Source organism: Perna viridis, chromosome 3 (assembly GCF_037379345.1).
Source record: "Perna viridis isolate PV_CMFRI_1.1 ecotype Kerala chromosome 3, ASM3737934v1, whole genome shotgun sequence".
Lineage (NCBI taxonomy): Eukaryota > Metazoa > Mollusca > Bivalvia > Mytilida > Mytilidae > Perna > Perna viridis.
Window position 1 is genome coordinate 16,225,354 of NC_142447.1, and position 19,373 is coordinate 16,244,726.

The 19,373-nt window shown below is 30.9% G+C and overlaps 1 protein-coding gene and 1 pseudogene across 3 annotated transcripts in view; one reads left to right on the forward strand and one right to left on the reverse strand.

The window, feature by feature from the left end:
- Nucleotides 1-19,373, forward strand: part of LOC148621189 (uncharacterized) — a 55,696-nt gene that overhangs the window by 9,157 nt on the left and 27,166 nt on the right. For all 3 annotated transcript variants that reach the window (XM_088575308.1, XM_088575307.1, XM_088575309.1), the window contains 4 exons: nucleotides 305-413; nucleotides 1,068-1,136; nucleotides 12,855-12,987; nucleotides 14,589-14,747. In XM_088575308.1, coding sequence (XP_088431434.1) covers nucleotides 305-413; nucleotides 1,068-1,136; nucleotides 12,855-12,987; nucleotides 14,589-14,747 — 470 coding nt within the window. The remainder of the gene's footprint in view (nucleotides 1-304; nucleotides 414-1,067; nucleotides 1,137-12,854; nucleotides 12,988-14,588; nucleotides 14,748-19,373) is intronic.
- LOC148621190 (uncharacterized) lies at nucleotides 3,177-4,139 on the reverse strand (annotated as a pseudogene).

Genomic DNA, 19,373 nt, shown 5'->3' on the forward strand with positions numbered 1-19,373 from the left:
TAATGCTAATCATTTTTTTAAACCCGAAAGAAAATTTATATTCCCAAATATGATCACTTGACAGAAATTGGCAAAAATTGGCAACCACTAAAATGAATATGTTCACAGTAATTATGCCACAACTGAATTTGGAATATTGTACAAAAACAGAATTTGCTACAAAGTAATAATGCTGCTCATGCGTTAAACCCCAACAATCAATCAATCAATCAACAAAGTAATGAAATTGGGTTGTGATTCAGTTCATTATCTTATTTCTTCATCAAAAACAACAATTAACAAAAGACTGTTTGTTTCTTTTCAGGTTTTGTGATCTCTAGACATTCTACGATGTGTACACGGCACAATGTGAACGACGGAGAATCTGATGAGTTACAGATCACTGATGGTTGTCCTACATCGCAAGCTTTAAGGTAATGAATAAAAAAACTATTATTAATCTGCTTTTTATCCATAATTGCAAAAACTTCCTTTTATCAGATTTAAAAGAGAAGAATGTTTAGAAAATCAGACACATCTATAGAAAATTTGGGTAGAATTATTACAGCTCTGCTTGAAGGAGGTTGATCTAGGTTAAGGGACATAACTCTTGAAATCAGTGATATGTTTGTATCATATTCAATTTCACCAAAGCCTATCAAGCTTTCATTTGAATCTCAATGAAATCATTCAAAGTTAGTTTGATACTTACATGAGATTGATGTAAAATGCTGAATACAAGCATTCCAATAATTTACAAGATTTGTGTCTACCTCCTGAAATGATCAAAGGCAAAGCAGAGGTTATTTTCAAATATTTTTGGTTACAATTTTCACTCCTTATGAGGTCCAATATTGTATGATAACCATACATATACACTACAGGGAAATCTATTGATATTTTGCCCATAGTAAACTGGAAATCTGTCTCGGTCAAATCCTTTTATGTTGGTTAAAAAACATGTGGAATCTGTGTATACTAAATAGCTGCATAAACTGAACAAAAATCATTCAACAGGTTGCATTGTAGTTTATTATCCAGCAAACCCATTGTGAATTTAACAGATCTAACAAATTTCTGTTTTTCAGTCCCTATATACCTGGTGAATGTTTAGTGGCTACTAGTTCTGGCACTGTTTATCTCTGGTCACTTGATCGGTAAGTTATATGTTATTGTTGTTGATGTTGTTATTTAGGGCAAGTTTAATCTGTAAGACGACACAGTTGAATATATTGATGATATTATTAAAAATAATAATGCCTTTTACTATTTTACATCAAGAAGGATTTTTTTTCATAATTTAAGAAAACTGATATGTGAGTTATAATCATTTATTGTTGTTAAAGATACGAAACTAAGCAAGATTCTTGCTTTGTATTATGTTGGTATGTCAATTTAACTTTCTGTCAGACTGAAATCAGGCTCTCAGTGCTTTTAGGTCAAAGGTTGAATTTGCATTGATTATTGTTATGATGACCTCATCCTCTATTTATGTTAAGGCCAAACAAATAATAATGTTTGCTTCCATTTTTTTTTACTTATTTTAGTGAAAGGCAGGTGTCATGGGCCATTGGCACATTGAACCTTAAATGACCCATTATAGTGTAAAATTTTGAAATTTAGAATGTTAAAAAGTGTCCCATTGAAATTCTGAATATTTGAATGAAAATGCTAAAAATTTGAATATTTGAAAGAAAATTGCAGAAAATGGCCCATTTAGAAATGATTCTTTCCTGACCACTGTAATCTACAAACTCTTTACTATATTAACTTCAAGAGAAGGGAGACTTGAATATAATAAAAAGCCAAGTTCAGGCTCCTAAGAGCTGCTGGCATTTACATGTAGTACAAGCAACTGCTGCCTAGTTTTTCATCATTAAAAGAAATGTTTGCATCTATCTTGAATTACAACCATTGTGAATTGCTAATCTTTGTTGTCAATCTAATGATACATGTATTTACCATAGTTACAATTACAGTGAAACCAGTCTTAACCAAACACCTGTCTACAATAGGTTACTTTTGAAGTCCGATTGTGTCAGTTTAAAAGTATTTTAAACCTGAATACATAGTACACCTGTCCAAACCAACTTAATACAACAGTCCAAAAGGGGTTTGGTTTAGAGAGGTTTTACTGTATCTCAGTATGATGAACCAAGCTTCATATGCTGTTCCAGTTTGAAGTAAATTTATGATATTTTTATCAAGTGACAAGTTTTAAGCTTAAGCCAGTTTTTTGGTATTTTTGTCCAGTGACAAGTTTGCTTTAAACCTGATTGATTTGTCATTATTGGTGACATGACTTCCTGCAAGCTCTTTTTTTTTTAAGTTTCTGTGATTGTGCGTTTTAAAATTTTCTTTTATATATAATGTCATGCATTCTGATGTAGAAATGTTCTTTATAGAGTACCAATATTCAGATTTTCATCATTTGGTCAAACCATTATTTCAAATTAAAAAAAAATATAAAATTTTAAAAGAATCATCTTTCTCTGATGAAATCCACAAATTTAAATTCAAATCACCTGTGCATGCATACAAAACCAGAAAATTGACAAACTACACAATTTATACTTGTACCTTAAAATAAAAGTACCTTTTCAGTTGATGACGTATATAACATGTTTCGTCTGAATATAGCTGAAATATTGCTGCTCAGACATTAAACCACAACAAACAAACAAACATGACATAACATGATCTTGATACTGTTAATTAATCACCAGGTTGTGTTCAGGTTTGTCTAGCATCTAATAATTAAGACTAAAACAACATTCAATAAAGTTAGGGATTATGAGGCCCTCAAAAGAGAGGGATATTGAAAATATACCTGCACTTTTACCTTTTCCAATATAAAATTTTGGATGAAATATTCTAAATAATATCATTTATAAAGGAAACAAAGTATTTTTTTATTACATATATTTTTTTCGGTTTTTGCAATAAATATTTTATATTTCATTTCAATTCAGTTCAGTTCAATTCAATAATTCAATTCAATTCAATTCAATTCAATAGTTTATTAAAGTCTCACCAAATACATTCATATAAAACATGATAACAATAAGAGATAAAACATACAAATTAAAATGCATGAGCCATTCTAAAAAGAATTAGGAGAGACTATTGAGAACATAGTAATATATACATCTAAAATACAGTTAAAAAAATGTACGATTTATAAAAAGTATCATAGATTAATGATATAAAATACTATTTCTTCTCAGTAAAATACTATCGCAGTTTTTGGCAACTAAGCTACATGCAATTTCATTGTTAAATAAAAATTTAAATTTATCATCATTAGACAATGACAAAAAATTTTCATTATAACTAATAATATCTAAAAATAGTGACTGTCTTAGGTCATCATACAATGGGCATGTTAATAATACATGTTTTTCATCCTTTATATCATTACAACTGAGACATAATCGTTCGTTTAATGCTAACCTTTCATAACAACCAGTTTCAATCTGTAAAGGTGCTATACCACATCTAAATTTTGCAAATGCACTATGAAAACGTAAAGGTATATTTTGCAACAAATACTGTTCAGTAAAATATGAAAATTTAAACAATATGTATGTTCTTAATTTATCACCATGGCCATATTGACTCATTCTGTTACACCAGTCAGTTTTATATTTATCAAACATTTTTACCTCAAACTGACATATGGTACTCTTATCAAGTATATTTACTTCTATACATTGTATTACAAAATTGTTCCTTACTATAAAATTTTAACATTTTCATAACTTGGTAACTCCAGTTTCGAATTCTATAACTGCCTTTTCTAATAGACCACTTAAAAACTTTATAATTAATTCTATCTACATCCATTTTACTAGACCAGTGTCTAAAAATGTTAACCCATTGTCGAATGTATGAGGGTTTCCAACCCATATCACCAGCTGCTGCATCATTAGGGGTGTATTTTCCAACCCCATATAAAATCTCATGGCGCGGTTCTGAACTGCTGAAATACAGGAGAACTCTTTCGTGCTCCAAATTGCTGAGCCATAATTAATTACTGACTGAACTAAAGTGTCAAATAGTTTAGTGAAAATATTGTGTTGGAAACCGCCATAAGTTTTACATTTGACAATAAGTAAACCTAGTGCTCGACTGGCAGATTTAGCCATTGCTTTGGCCATTACATTATAATCTAAAAATTCATTTAAAACCAGTCCCAAATATGGATAACTTGTTACATATTCTATATTTTCACCAAAGTACATTCAGATCTTGGTATTGATTGATTTCTAAAATGAATCATTTTGGATTTATTAAAATTAATATTCAAGCAATTATTATTACACCATACACTTAAAACATCTAGCAGTTTTTGCATATCTTCTCCATTTTCAAACCAGTCTTTACATTAAACGAATCAGTAGTATTGCCATTCAAAGGAACACAACACTCTACATTTGAATAAATGGCTTTCAAGGCAAACATAAACTTAGTACTTAAACCCAAATCATTTAATTTATTAAACAATAGTGATCTATCTATGGAATCATATGCCGTTTTGAAATCTATAAATAAAACAAAAGTTGACAATTTACATTTCTTTCTAGTTTCAATAATTGATGGTAAAATGGACACATGATCAATTGTACTCCTTCCTTTAACAAAACCATTTTGTTCATCATTGATTATCTCCCTTTCTTCTAACCATTTTTACCAATCTATTATTCAATACATTACAATAAAGTTTGTATGCACATGGTGCTAAAGTAATACCTCTATATGACAATGGATCTCTTGGATCTGAGCTAGAACATTTAGGAAAAGAAGTAATAATACCTTTATTCCAAATTTTAGGAATTTTACCAGATTTAAAACACAAATCGAACAATTTTGTTCAGATGTTAATAACTGTATATTTTTTACATAATTCAGCTTGAATTAAATCAATACCAGCACTTTTACCATTTTTGGCACTCATGACAACATTAAAAACTTCTTCAAAAATAATTGTTTTGTCTAGAAAATCACATACTATATTACTTTCAACATTCAAATTTACATTTGTAGCTAATTCATCGTTGGAATTTTGATTAAGTAAATTACAAAAAACAATTTTTCCATATATTTAATACAGAGTCCATGTTGTTTGTAATAGTACCATATATATCATATACTATAGACTATAAACCTGTCTAAACAGAATCTTCGACGAAACTGAAACCTGTCTTCACAGAACCATGCATAAACCTAAAACCAGTGTTAACAGAACTCTAAACCACCTTTAAACTTTTTAAACAGAACCCTGTACAAACCAAAGGCCAATCTAAAAACCCTGGACAAACCTAATCTGAACGTATCAAAAGCCTATCTTCAAAGAACCCTTATTGAACCAAAAACCTGTTTTAACAGAATCTTGGACTAACTTATTACCTGCCTGAACAAATTCCTTCTCAAATTTAAAACTGGTCTGAATAAAAACCTGTCTTAAGCAAAAACCTTAACTAAAACCTGTCTGAACAGAAAATTGAACAAACCTAAAACCTGTCTTAACAGAAAACTTAACGAACCTAAAACCTGTCTAAACAGAAAACTGAACCAACCTAAAACCTGTCTAAATAGAAACCTTAACAAACTTAAAACCTGTCTGAACAGAAAACTGAACGAACCCAATACCTGCCTAAACAGAAAACTGAATGAACCTAAAACCTGTCTAAACAGAAAACAAAACAAAAAACGAAGTTCAAACCTGTCTAGACAGAAAACTTAACGAACCTAAAACCTGTCTAAACAGAAAACTTAATGAACCTAAAACCTGTCTAAACAGAAAACTGAATGAACCGTAAACCTGTCTAAACAGAAAACTGAACGAACCTAAAATTTGTCCGAACAGAAACCTGAACGAACCTGAAACCTGTCTAAACAGAAACCTGAACGAACCTGAAACCAGTCTAAATAGAGCTGTAAACAAACCTTTAATGTTTCTTTAACTGATCTATTAACTAACCATTAATCCTAACAGAACCCTGAACAAACCTGAAACTTGTCTATACAGAATTCTAAAAAAATACCAGTAAACTAAACACCTACTAAAGCTAAAATCTCATTTTTACTTTGATATGGATATGTCAGTTTGGGTCACATTATTCTGACCCCTAATTTCAACATTAACATCCAAATAAAAAAGAGGAAGGTTTCAGGCCTGGGTCAGGGACCACTATTTAAACCTCTTCAGTCTATATTTGACTGTACTCCTATGGTCACTTGTACTGTAGAGATTTAATACTAAATTTTCAAAGGTCATTTTAACATGGATTGACACTTAGAAAGCATCATGATGTATAGAAAGCATTGTGATGTACCTATTAATTTTTAATGCTGAATACTGGTATATGTATCAGCAATCACCCTATAATGTCATGGTAATACTGGAGAGATTTAATACTAATTGGTAATCTCATAGGTCATTTAAACATGGATTGATACTTACATCATATCAAAATAATAATTTACAAAATATTTCCATTTATGATTTTGATCCAAATCAATTGGACCTTGTCAATAGCGAATATTGGGTTGTGGGGGTATCCATCTCTTATCCGTTACTCCTCCTATGTGGCTGAATGGAATTAAATGATACTTTTATATGTTACCATTGTGCACTCTTCTTTTCAGATTTTCATATAAATCAATTTGGAGGTCAAAAGGTGCATGTTATCAAATGGAGTGGAATTAAATGATACTTTTTACAAAATCTTTATTACATGTTACCATTGTGCACCCTCTTCTTCAGATTTTATTATAAATCAATTTGGAGGTCAGTAGGTGTGGAATTAAATGATACTTTTTACAAAATCTTTAATACATGTTACCATTGTGCACCCTCTTCTTCAGATTTTGGTATAAATCAATTTGGAGGTCAACAGGTGTGGAATTAAATGATACTTTTTACAAAATCTTTATTACATGTTACCATTGTGCACCCTCTTCTTCAGATTTTGGTATAAATCAATTTGGAGGTCAATAGGTGTGGAATTAAATGATACTTTTTACAAAATCTTTATTACATGTTACCATTGTGCACCCTCTTCTTCAGATTTTTATATAAATTAAGTTGTTGTTGTTGTTTATCCTTGTTTAATAATCAACGGTCATCTCATACGTCATTTGTACTTGGATTGACCCTTATATATCATCATTATTAATATTGCATGATGTATCTATTGATTTTAAGCCTAAATGCTAGTACGTGTATCAGCAATCATTGTATTACCGGTACTACTTCCTGATAATTAGAATGTACTACTTAGTACTTGAAAAAAGAATGGATGTGGTGAAATAATACATTAATAATGCTCCAGGGTAAAACTTAAATCCAAAACAGTAAATAAGGTCTTCAACACGTGTAAACACAACTTTAAGCAAGCTTTGGAATGCCCCAGCATGTAGAGTAACGAATCCAATATGATATCCAAATGACAATTCCTCATAATCAAACTAAAAAGTAATATAACGACACTAAGTACTTAATCTGATGAATGTCATCAACATTAAACTAATGTATATTTTATGCCCTGGCTTTAACCAACAATAATAAAGTAAAACCTGTCTAAACCAAAACTAATACAATGAAACCAGTCCAAACCCAACTATGAATTAACTTAAAATCTGTCAAAACCCAACTCTGAAAAGACAGAAAACCTGTCTAAACCAAACTCTGAATAAACTGAAAACCTGTCTAACCAAACTCTGAATAGACAGGAAACTTCTTACCCCAACTCTGAATAGACAGAAAACCAGTTTCAACCCAACTCTGAACAGACAAAAAAACCTGTCCAAACCCAACTCTGAATAGACAGGAAACCTGTCTAAAACAAACTCTGAATAAACTGAAAAATTATCTAAACCCAAATCTGAATATACTGAAAAACTTTCAAAAGTCAAATTATTTTAGATTAAATGTATTTTTTCTTAGATAAATCAAACCCCTGTCTAAATTGAACAAATTGTATGAAAGGTGTTCAGTTTAGACAGGTTTCCCTGTATAGTTATTGTAACATGACCCAAGTAAAAGTGTAGCATCAGAAATTAGATTTCTATGTTTTGATTTTTTGTTAAACTTTTATTATGTTCTTCAAAACAATTTTATGACAATCTTCTTCAAGATCTATTTTATCTTATTTTGTTAAAGGCTATTTTTTTGTCATCACATAATACAAAAAAATCTGTCAGATTACTGTCATGATGTTTTTCGTGAAACATATTTTTCTTTTTAACTATTGTGCTATTCCTTAAATGTTATAGTCACAACAGTTAGATATACAATGGTCAATTATAGCTGTCATTAGAAGACTTTGTCGTTGTTCCTTGAGCTATGGTTATGATTTTAAATAATTACCTGTTTTGAATGCCACATTTTGGTAAATTTTGGTGAAAAAAAAAAGAAAAGATTGAATCTTTGGCAAATTAAATATATGTGACCTATGACAAATGAAATGCTTTGTGTTGTGAAACAATATTGTATCTAAGTAAGATGTCAATCAAAAATTAAAATAACAAAATGTCCTTGGATATGGATGGGGTTGTTATATAAATATCTGAGACTGAATTTCTTATTTAAATTTTTGGTGCATGCATGTACATTCTTCCCTTTTTGTGTATATTGTATTGACATTTATTTTTCTTGTAGTATGTTTTGTAATAAATAAAAAAATAAAGATTTTGAATAGTTGATCTTTGATTGAGTTAAATGCATGCATGCACAACTTTGGTCACTGCACTAATAGAGAAGAAAAAATTAGTAACTTTTTTCTATTCTTAAAGAGGTTCATTCCCTTTTGAGAATATGTTGAAAAATTGAAGATATTATAATCTGTAGATCAAAACTAGGTAACTCAGAATATATTTTCAAAGTGCTTTATATAATAGATTATGGAGTTATTTCCCTTTATTTTAAATTTTCTGATGCTTTTATTTTTTCTCAGTTTAAGGTAGATAGCTCCTTTCACACAGAGCATCTGCCATCTTGCAAAGTTGAACTTTCATATATATTTTCAATTAACTACTAGTGTTTAAATGTCCTATAAATAATACGTTCAAAATATTTGAAAACAATTGTTTACAAAAGTATTTGTATGGTAAAATTACAATTATGTACTGTAAAAAGCTCTTTTCTAAGGAAGATAACTAGCTGGAAAATTCTTTAAAAGGGGAGATAATTTGCTGGACAATGCTCTGGTCTCACTAACCACTTCTAACCTAACGGTTTCCATTACTTTACTTGTTAAAAAAGTAATTTTCAAAGTCTCACTGTGAATTCCCAGGACAAATGACATCTTAAAGCTGCATACCGTTGCGAAGCTTGGAAAATAAGGCTTCCAAAATCATTATGCTAATGGTACGATGATAGTAGAAATTCTTCACAAAATTTACTTGAATAAATAATACTGAAAATCCACATGTTTACCTGTTCTGCTGACAGCATGGAGGCAAATTACTCACCCATGTAAACAATATTCATACACTTTTGTAGTTAATTACATATATGATTTTAAAGTACACATTCTCAGCTTTATTTTGACTACTTTTAATCATAAAACACATAAATAATGCACTTACAATGCATATGTCTAGGTTCAGTGTGTTTTTGGTACTACATAGGGGGGTGGCCATTTGACCCGGAAGTGGTTAGTGAGACCTCTATAGAAATGTTATGGGAGTTTTAGTTGTTTCAATATTACAAGAAAAAATGTTTGGTTTCTTTTTGAAATATGATAGAATGTCAGTTGATTGTGCTTTATATAAATTTATATGAAATCTAATCTTCCAGTTTTTAATAGTACACAAAATAAAGAAAATTTGTTACAGAATCCATATAAAATGTTGTAAAAAATTCCTTTTTTAAGGCTTGGTTATCTCGAAATCAAGTTTTAGTGACCTATGTTTTTTGCATTAAAATTATGAAGAATGTCCATTCAAGGTGATCTTCAAGAAAAACTAGGAAAATTTATCTATTAGAAATACATGTATTAGGTGTGATCTACCTTAATTCTAACCATTTCAGTAACTTAAAAACCCACATTTATTTTTTTTAGATAAACTGAGTTTGTGATCTCTCATGAATGATTTTTTAAAGAAGTACTCCAGCTAAGAATCATGCAAAATGTGATTCATGGGTGAAAAGCCTACATATTTTTATTTCCATTTTATTTCCATCTACATATAACCATTTCAGTAACTTAAAAACCAACATTTATTTTTTTTTTGATAAAATGAGTTTGTGATCTCTAAAGAATGATTTTTTAAAGAAGTACTCCAGCTAAGAATCATGCAAAATGTGATTCTTGGGGGAAAAGCCTACATATTTTTATTTTTCATATTTTGTTTGAAATGCCATAGTAAACAGAAATTAGCATTTGGTTTTTCATATAATCCATGCTCTTAGGAGATAAAATTTGTATAGAATACACAGGAGATTTCAAAATTAAGGGAGATAACTCTGTAAATGACACTCAAATACAATAGAATCTATCGGATTTTCAATGTTGATTATCTCCTAAGAGCAGGCAGATTTGAATGAATAATTACACATTTCATAGTATAGACCCATAAAACAACTTAATTACAAAAATAAAATTATGTAGCCTTTTTTGGGGTGTATCACATTTTTCAGATTTTGCATGATTCTTACAAAGACAGCTACTTAATAACAAAATTTTGCATGTTCCACTGACTCACTGTGTTTCCATGGACACCCACTTTATTCTTCGTAATGAGGGATATAATGTTATAGCCAATGTTCTTGTCAAATTTCAAATCCTTTCTTTGTAATACTTTTGTCTGAAAAGTCCATCTTCAAATACATGCAGTAAGGAATTATGATACAGTTATATGGAGCCTGGAAATGTATCGCACCAAAATACACATTTTTTTGCGCCTGTCCAAAGTTAAGAATTTCTGGCCTCTGTATGTCATTTCATTTTCACTTTATTTTTAATGTTACTTGAGTATATAGGAAAAACTCTTTTGCTGTACCTGTGTATAATGATGTTTTTGCGACCAGCTGCAGCCTTGGGCTGACATTTTTATCCAGTGGGTTTGTTGTCTCTTTGACATATACACCATACTTATTCTGGTTATATTAAAGACATATTTTACTATTTAGATCTACAAATAATTTTTTTTGGTCTTTTGTTTATAAACTCATAAAGATATCTTCTTTCAGTTCATGTCATAAAAAAGGTAGACATTTTCTTTAAATTAATGTAATAAAATTATAGGCGTCTTTTCATTAATGTAATAACTATATAGCTGTTTTCTTTCAATTTATGTGATAAAAATATAGGTGTCTTATTTCAATTACATGTAATGAAAATAAATAGGGTCATCAACCTGTTGAAGAAGTTATAACATCATCTTAATCACCTTGATTGTAATATAAAAAATGGCTACCAATAGTTTGGCCTATTAATTGTTTCTAGACATTTTTTAAGAAAAACCCAGAACGCCTAATGGAATATGATTGATTGATTGATTGTTGGGGTCATTGTAGTTGATTGTTGAGCAGCAATATCCTAATGAAATATGATTGATTGATTGATTGTTGGGGTTTAACGTCCGAGCAGCAATATCCTAATGGAATATGAAACAAAAACATAATGAATTAAATGAAATGCCAAAAAAATTATATAATTTTCTGTAATTTTTTGGTAGTGTCTGGTTAACTTTTTATAGATAATAGAGAATCACATCTTCCTCAGATTAAAAATATAAATATGTTGGGTCGATGTTCAGGAAAGTGGTGCTTTTTTCATATTGTTCATTACTATGTGATTAAAAAATTGGAAGGGGGGTATTTAAAAATGGAAAAATGGTGCTTTTTTCCAATTGTTCATTGTCATGTTATTAAGTGGAATCCACTGTTTTATGTATTACTGTTACAAAATGAACTGTAAGTTACTTGCCCCAAGTAGTTAAACATGCTGTGGTCTTATCATGCTATACTGAGGGAAACTCTACATTTATAATAAATCTGGTGTTTACTGAGGTATCTTTTAATTGACTACATTTTTATTGATTTACCTTGGAATGAAACTATCATAATTAGATACAGTAGAAGCTGAGCAGACTTCTTTCATGATGTTTTATACTAAATGAATCTGTCCTTTGTGTACCCTAGAAAATGTGCAGATTGTTTTTTTTTTTATCAGTAGCTTTGAAAGAGAGAATCACAGTTTGTTTTTAAAATTTGCCAAACAAAAGATCAAAACACTGAACACAGAGATTTAAAAACAAAATTAGTATTTTTCTTTTTAATATGGATGTTTGCTACTCTGTTAAAAAGTAACAAAGATTTTAAAGGGTTGTGAACAAGATCATAAGAAGAAAATATATATATGTGTCATTGTGCTCATTTTTTAGATATAAGGATTTGAAATTTTGGTGAGAAAAGAATTTCTCTTGATTTTTCATACATTTTTGTCTAAGTATGTTTTGCCTATTCAAACACTGAAGATATCTTATTGTTTCATAACAACATCTCAAATAACATTTTAAGGTGTGTAATGAAATTGTGAACAGGAAAGTTGGGGCCACTTGTCAAAAAAAATAATGCTATAAAATGGATAAAATCAGAGGTGTCCAAAAATCTGACAAAAATGGCTGAACATGAGCAGCAGACATCCTTAATTTACTTGCAGCTTTAGTCTTGTGGTTTTTCTTCAAACTATAATGTAATATTCTTCAATGAATTATAATTAAACAGCATATTCACTGTTGTTTTATTGTTACTTGTATCACCAACAGTGAAAGCCATATCTGCTTGACTCCCTCTGTCTGTATGTCTGATCATTCATTAGGAATTACTGCCAGTTTACCAATTTGATTTTTTTAAAATCTAGATCTGAGGAAGTTGTGAAGACAAAAGAACATAGATTTTATTGTCGAGACCAATGGAGACAGGCTATATTTGGTAGTCATCCACGACAGATTGTACATGCTGATAATTCAGTGGTTGAACTATTTGACCTGCGGGTATGTTATAACTAGAAATTCTTGAAAGTATACAATAAGTGATGGTTAAAACAAAATTACAGAACTCATAAACATACGCAGAATATACATGTGAAATAATAATTGTGAATTAAATATGTTTCACAATTAACAAATAGTTGGTATAATGGAATCACCTTGTCTGTCTATTATTCCATCAATCCGTCTGCCAGAACTTCAAGGATGGATTGATTTCAAATTTAGGGTGTGGCTTTATAATTAATGGGGCATAAGTTGAAAAGTGATTGGGGTGCTCTCCGCTTTCAACTTCCCATTTTTTTTTGGACTTTGCCATTTTCACTGTATGGAATGATATAGAAAATTTACCTAAAAATATTGATGGATTGATTTCAAATTTTGTGTGTTGCTAATGTTATAAGTTCACCTGTATCGACTATCTGTATACCTAACATGCCAGTTAAAATTGAAAAAAAAAATATAAAGGACTAAAATTCAGGGGTTCAAATTTAAGTGGCGGTGTGAGGTCCATGACATTTAAAATTTCATATACCTTGGTCCCTACCCTATTTTGCAACCTTTATTAAGGACTTTTGTTTTTCCTCCAATGGACCCTTGATTTTAAATTTGGAAAAGGCCAGGACCTTTCACTCTTGAAAGGAAAAGTCCTCTATCCTCGCTCATTAATCCCTTATGTACTGTTTATCAACTACTTATGAAAAAGTATTTTCAATTGCCAACTTTTGCTATAATGGCTGTCAAAATACTTTTTGTGTTGGATCAGATTACTGTGACATGTACAAATATACATTGACATATCTGTTTATAACCCTCCCACGTCAGGTGTGCAACTCCCATGAAAAAATACTAATTAATTGCATTTTTACACCACAAATTTGTATTTACATAGACATTTCCCACATAAGACAGTGTCAGTTGGTGAGAAACTCCCACATGAATTGTTCCATAGGTAAACATGTATACATTGAATGATGCTCTCTCAAAATGAATAACTGATGTAAAACAGTATTTTTCCTTTCAATGGGAGATATACCTTGAGCTGTTTTTATCCATCTGCCTGTGATTCTGTCACTAAAATTATGCTTTTTCTATTTAAATAGTTGGTTTGAACTTTAACTTTACACATGTAGTTGTCTAGAATAATGTGTAGATAAGTGTGACACATGTTTTATGGGTTGATCAATCAAGTCATGTTCAGCCATTTTTGTCAGAATTTTGGACTTTTCTGGTTTTATCGATTTCATAGCATTAATTTTTTTTGCTTACTGACCCCCACTTTTCTTTTCATAATTTACTTAAACATACCTTAAAATGTTATTTGGGAAGTTTTTATGAAATCCTTGTTATTTCTTCAGTGGTTTTAATAGATAAGACCTCCAAACACAAAACCTGTGGAAAATCTAGAGAAATCCTTTTCCCGCCAAAATTTCAAATGCTTATTTCTCAAAAATGAGCACACTGATCCATTTATTTTCTCCTCATATATTGTTCTAGCATGAATGATCTTAAAAGATTTTACAACCTTTTAAAATCCTTGTTGTTCTTAAATGGAGCAGTGAACATCCTTAAAACCAATTAAAATTCTATATTGTTTTCAATTTCAGAAGAAAACTCACAATGGAACTGACCTGTTTGCCTTACCAAGTAAATTTCTAGACCAGTATGAGAGGATAAGGATCATCAAACAACACTCACCATTCCTCTGTATTATAGCTTGTGACTATTCTATGTTTGTTGTGGATGAAAGGTTTCCTGGACATCCAGTAAGTCAGTTTATAAAGACAGTTTTTCATTTTACACTAAATTCAAATATTTCAACATAGGTGAGATGTAAGGGGAAGGGTGCCCCTTCATGACTAAATTCTAATATTTCAACATAGGTCAGATCTAAGGGGAGCGGTGCCTCTTTATGATAATAATTCTTTGAGCTTACTTGGACCAAAGGTTCCAGTGAGCGTATGCCATCATTTTGCATCCATCTTCAGTTGTTTGTTGTCTGTAACTTTTTCACATTTTGCTCCACTACATGAAAACACCTTAACCAATTTTAACCAAACTTGGCAGAAATTATGTAAGCTAGAGCTAGAGTCTTAACAAAAGGTCCATGATTAAACAAAATGGTCATCAAAAGCCATTTAAGTCTCTGATGGGCGAAACTTCTCAGAAACCACAAGTACCAATGTTTTGAAACTTGATGGGGTAAATGACCTCAATGCCTTCTACAAATGATCCACTTTTTATGTGGCTCAGAAGGTGGCTGCGGCCACTCAAAGTAGCTATTGACACCTTTGTATGGTCAAACACATTTGGCCTATATCTTTGCTTTTACTGATCCAATGGTGACCAAACTTTCCAGGAAAAATAATAGGGACAACTTTAACATCTGATAAAATTTTGGTTCTGCATTAAACAAGATGGCCACCAGAGACAATTTAAGCTTTAAATAATCAAATTATATGACCACATGATTTCAAGTTCTACAGATGAGCAATTCAAGCTCTCTAGTGCCTCCAGTTTAAAATGTTATATATTTTATGTTAAAATATTGAAACACACTTACAATGCACAATGGAAAGCACTCAACCAATACTGAGGAAAAATGCATATGCCACTGATCAAACCAGTATTGGTAAAGTAATAATCACTCTACCATGGGAGAAATGATTCATGTTCTATTATTTCCATTTAAGGGAAGGAGTGAGACTTCCTATAAACATTGGAGTTCTGATACATGAGAGGCTAAAAATAGTTATAAGGGAAATGACCTACATAAACTTTTTAACACAGACACAGACCAGGCGTTATTGGAAATAATGCGCATCTGGGTCAAGACATCTTTCATGAAAGTAAATATGTTCTTCTGCAACAAAATCAAAGTTGTATAATTTGAGTGCAAATAGTTGCTTGTCAGATGCAAAGTTTATTATAGAATCATAACTATTTGATTTCAATTCCTCTTTGAAGTAAAGTTATCTAAAAAAATTATTAAAATTTGAATTTCAGAGATTCAGGGTGTCAGAAAAAGCAGCTGTTTGAATTTCTCTGATAATTAAAATTATTGTGATAACTGCAGAGCAACAGATGAGCATGCTTGATATATACTTCCACAATGTTAATTTTTTTGTTGGCTCACCTGGCCTAAGGCCATGTGAGCTATTGCCATTACTTGTTGTCCGTCGTCGTCTGTCGCCATTATAGCCGTGTGGTGAAGATTTAAAAAGTTGTCTAATTAAAAAGTTTAAATTACCTGAAAGTCACATGGAAGTTTTTTGTTTAAGATAATCAAGTGATTATTCAACTTTCATGTCATAAAGTCTTGAAGCTGGTCCTTTGTATAACAAAGTGTAACATTCTATATGAGTTAAGACCCCATGCATGATTCAACAAAGATCTTATGAAATGTCTATATTTTGTAATCCTTTTTTATTTAAAACCTGTCAACACACATATTGGACTATCATTTTGTTAATTTTTGAAAGGAACATGTGCAAAATTGAATACATGCAATCCTGTCAAAAGTTGTGTATATTTATAGTGTTTTTTTAATCCTTTTCACCTCGCTTAATTAATTAAAAGTTTATTGAAAGTGATTTTTTTACCATGAAAGCAGAGCAACTATCCGTGATTCAAATTAAAACAATGATTTGTAAATAATTCATGAAGTGAAATATTTTTATAAAAGTGGTGCAATTTGTCATAATGTGATTCCGAATATTTTACACACTTTCCCAAATCCGATTTGACTTTACTTCCAAAGTCAAATATTGCTGTTTAAAGTCAGTTGGTTGACGAATTGCAGTGTGTTAACAGGTATTTTTCATTACCTTGATATTTGTTTTCATAGATCCGTATTATTTTTCGGTTGTTTTAATTGTAATTTGGCGATTATTATTAATGTTGTTCGGCGTGTGTGTGTATGTTTGGTGCGTTTGATTAGTACATTAATACTGATGAACAGTTTTTATACCTCTTTGTAATTCGCACCTTCTGATGCGAAACAAAAGCATTTTGTGTTTGATTTTGACAATTGTGTTATTTGTAAAGCAGAAACTGATGAGAAACTTTGGAAAGCATCAAAACCTGGACGTGTGATTGATTTTGACCATTGTGTTATTTGTAAAGACAAAACTGATGAGAAACTTTTAAAAGCATCAAAACCTGGACGTGTGATTGATTTTGACCATTGTGTTATTTGTAAAGCCAAAACTGATGAGAAACTTTGGAAAGCATCAAAACCTGGACGTGTGATTGATTTTGACCATTGTGTTATTTGTAAAGACAAAACTGATGAGAAACTTTTAAAAGCATCAAAACCTGGATGTGTGTTTGATTTTGACAATTGTGTTATTTGTAAAGACGAAACTGATGAGAAACTATTGAAAGCATCAAAACCTGGACGTGTGTTTGATTTTGACAATTGTGTTATTTGTAAAGAAGAAACTGATGAGAAACTTTTGAAAGCATCAAAACCTGGACGTGATACCATAGTTTGTTTTGCTTATCTGTTTCACACAATGATTCCTTGTATTATGCTTCTGTAGATTTGAAGGAGTTTGATGTGTCTTCAGAGCCATGCATAGTGCAGTACTACCACTCATGTTACCAAAGATTCACCAGTAAGCAAAATACTGGAGAATTAAGGCTCTATGCAAATAATATAAATGAACAAAAGCTTGCTTTAAGTGGAAACCTAAGTTCTTTTGAATCTGTAGCCAATTCATTAGAAAGCAGTTTTGTTCCTCTTAGCAATGCTCACTGCTTTATATGTAGGAGGACAACTCACAAAAAAGTTGAAACATTACACAAACTGCTTTCTGATGAGAGAATGAATGGTCTTGAGGAGGCTGGTTTGGGGTTAAATGATAAAGAAATGTTCAGGATTCCTTATAAATCCTTACTTGGTAATGGTGTTCATCATTATGCTTGTCTGACCATATGTTTGACGGTAAAGGCTTAAGCAGAACCCTCGATACACGACTTAGCATTTGAAAACCTTACCAAAATTTTAGACCAAGATTTAATCAGAGAGAAAAAGACTTTTCACATGGCTACAATCATGAAAATTTATCAGTATTTCCTACCAGATGGTGTAAATATAAATTCTTGTGCCTGTACTCTTTGAAGGTCAGATGGCTTCTGACTTTCTTCGAGATCTTATTTGTTAATGGAAGGGCAAAAAGGCATGTTTAAGCACATGTGTCAGCCGAGAGCAAGGGATGAATTGCTCTGTCTTATGTTCATGTCGAAATGATGACTTCTGTCACAAATTTCAATACTCTTGATAAAGATATCACAGAACATGAAGATGTTGATGTTGCTGAGTAATTATTGCTAAATGCTTCATCAATAAAACAACATTTAATTTAACCAGTAATGGATGTGTTTTACGAATATGTTCCCAAAAAGTTCCAATTGGTCTCAGGAGCTTCCTAAATCTGTTAATGCAACACCATTTTTTTCGATATTTTTTTTAATTTAAAAAATTTTTGAACGGGGGCCATTTTTTAAATTTCAGTATTGCCGACCAAAATCTCTTGTGGTGACCTATTTTGTTAACCTTAAATCAAGTCTGTACAATTTTTCATGTACTTATTATGATTTTGTTTTTTGTCTTTAAGCAGTGGTCATTTTGAAATGGCGGCCATTTTGGATTTCTTAGTATGCCATTGCACAATTTCATATGGTGGGCAATTTGTGTCAGTGTGTGCAGAATTTGGTTCCATTTCATTTAGCCACCTCTGAGAACACTCTCGAACAAAAGTTTGGTGGAAAGAAGAAAAAAAAATTCTAAGAAAAGAAACAAACAAAAACAATACAGTCCTTCACTTTGTTTGGGGAACATAATAACAAGTATTTTTGATTTAAGTGACACCAGCTTACTCGTGAAAATTACTACAACTCCTGTTTTTAAGTGTGAAAACTTGGAAATTTACAAAAATGAAATGGTTTCATTACTCAGTTAATAGTGTGCTATATTCAATATATCAGCTTTTTTAACACAAATTATTTAAAAAATTTGTTTGATCATTTCATAGATAACTATAGATTTATTATTTATATAATGGATGTTTTCCCTTAAAATATGCTTTAAACATGCAAGTTTAAAGACTTCAGTACAATATTGAAAAATGCACTTGATCTGCCTTTGGTGGTTTAATGTGATTTTTTTTCAGAAAAACGTTTAAGTAGAAATCTCAAAATTTAAAATAAATCTTACCTGAATATATATGACACGATTGCAGTGAAAAAATGAAACAAATATTTAGGCCATTTTTAAAGAGAAAAACTTTAATGTACAAAATCTTTTGTAAGGGGATTTAGAGTTAGACATAAATATGCATCATTAATACGTCATCACCAGATAACAATTGTTGATTCTGTCTGTGCAT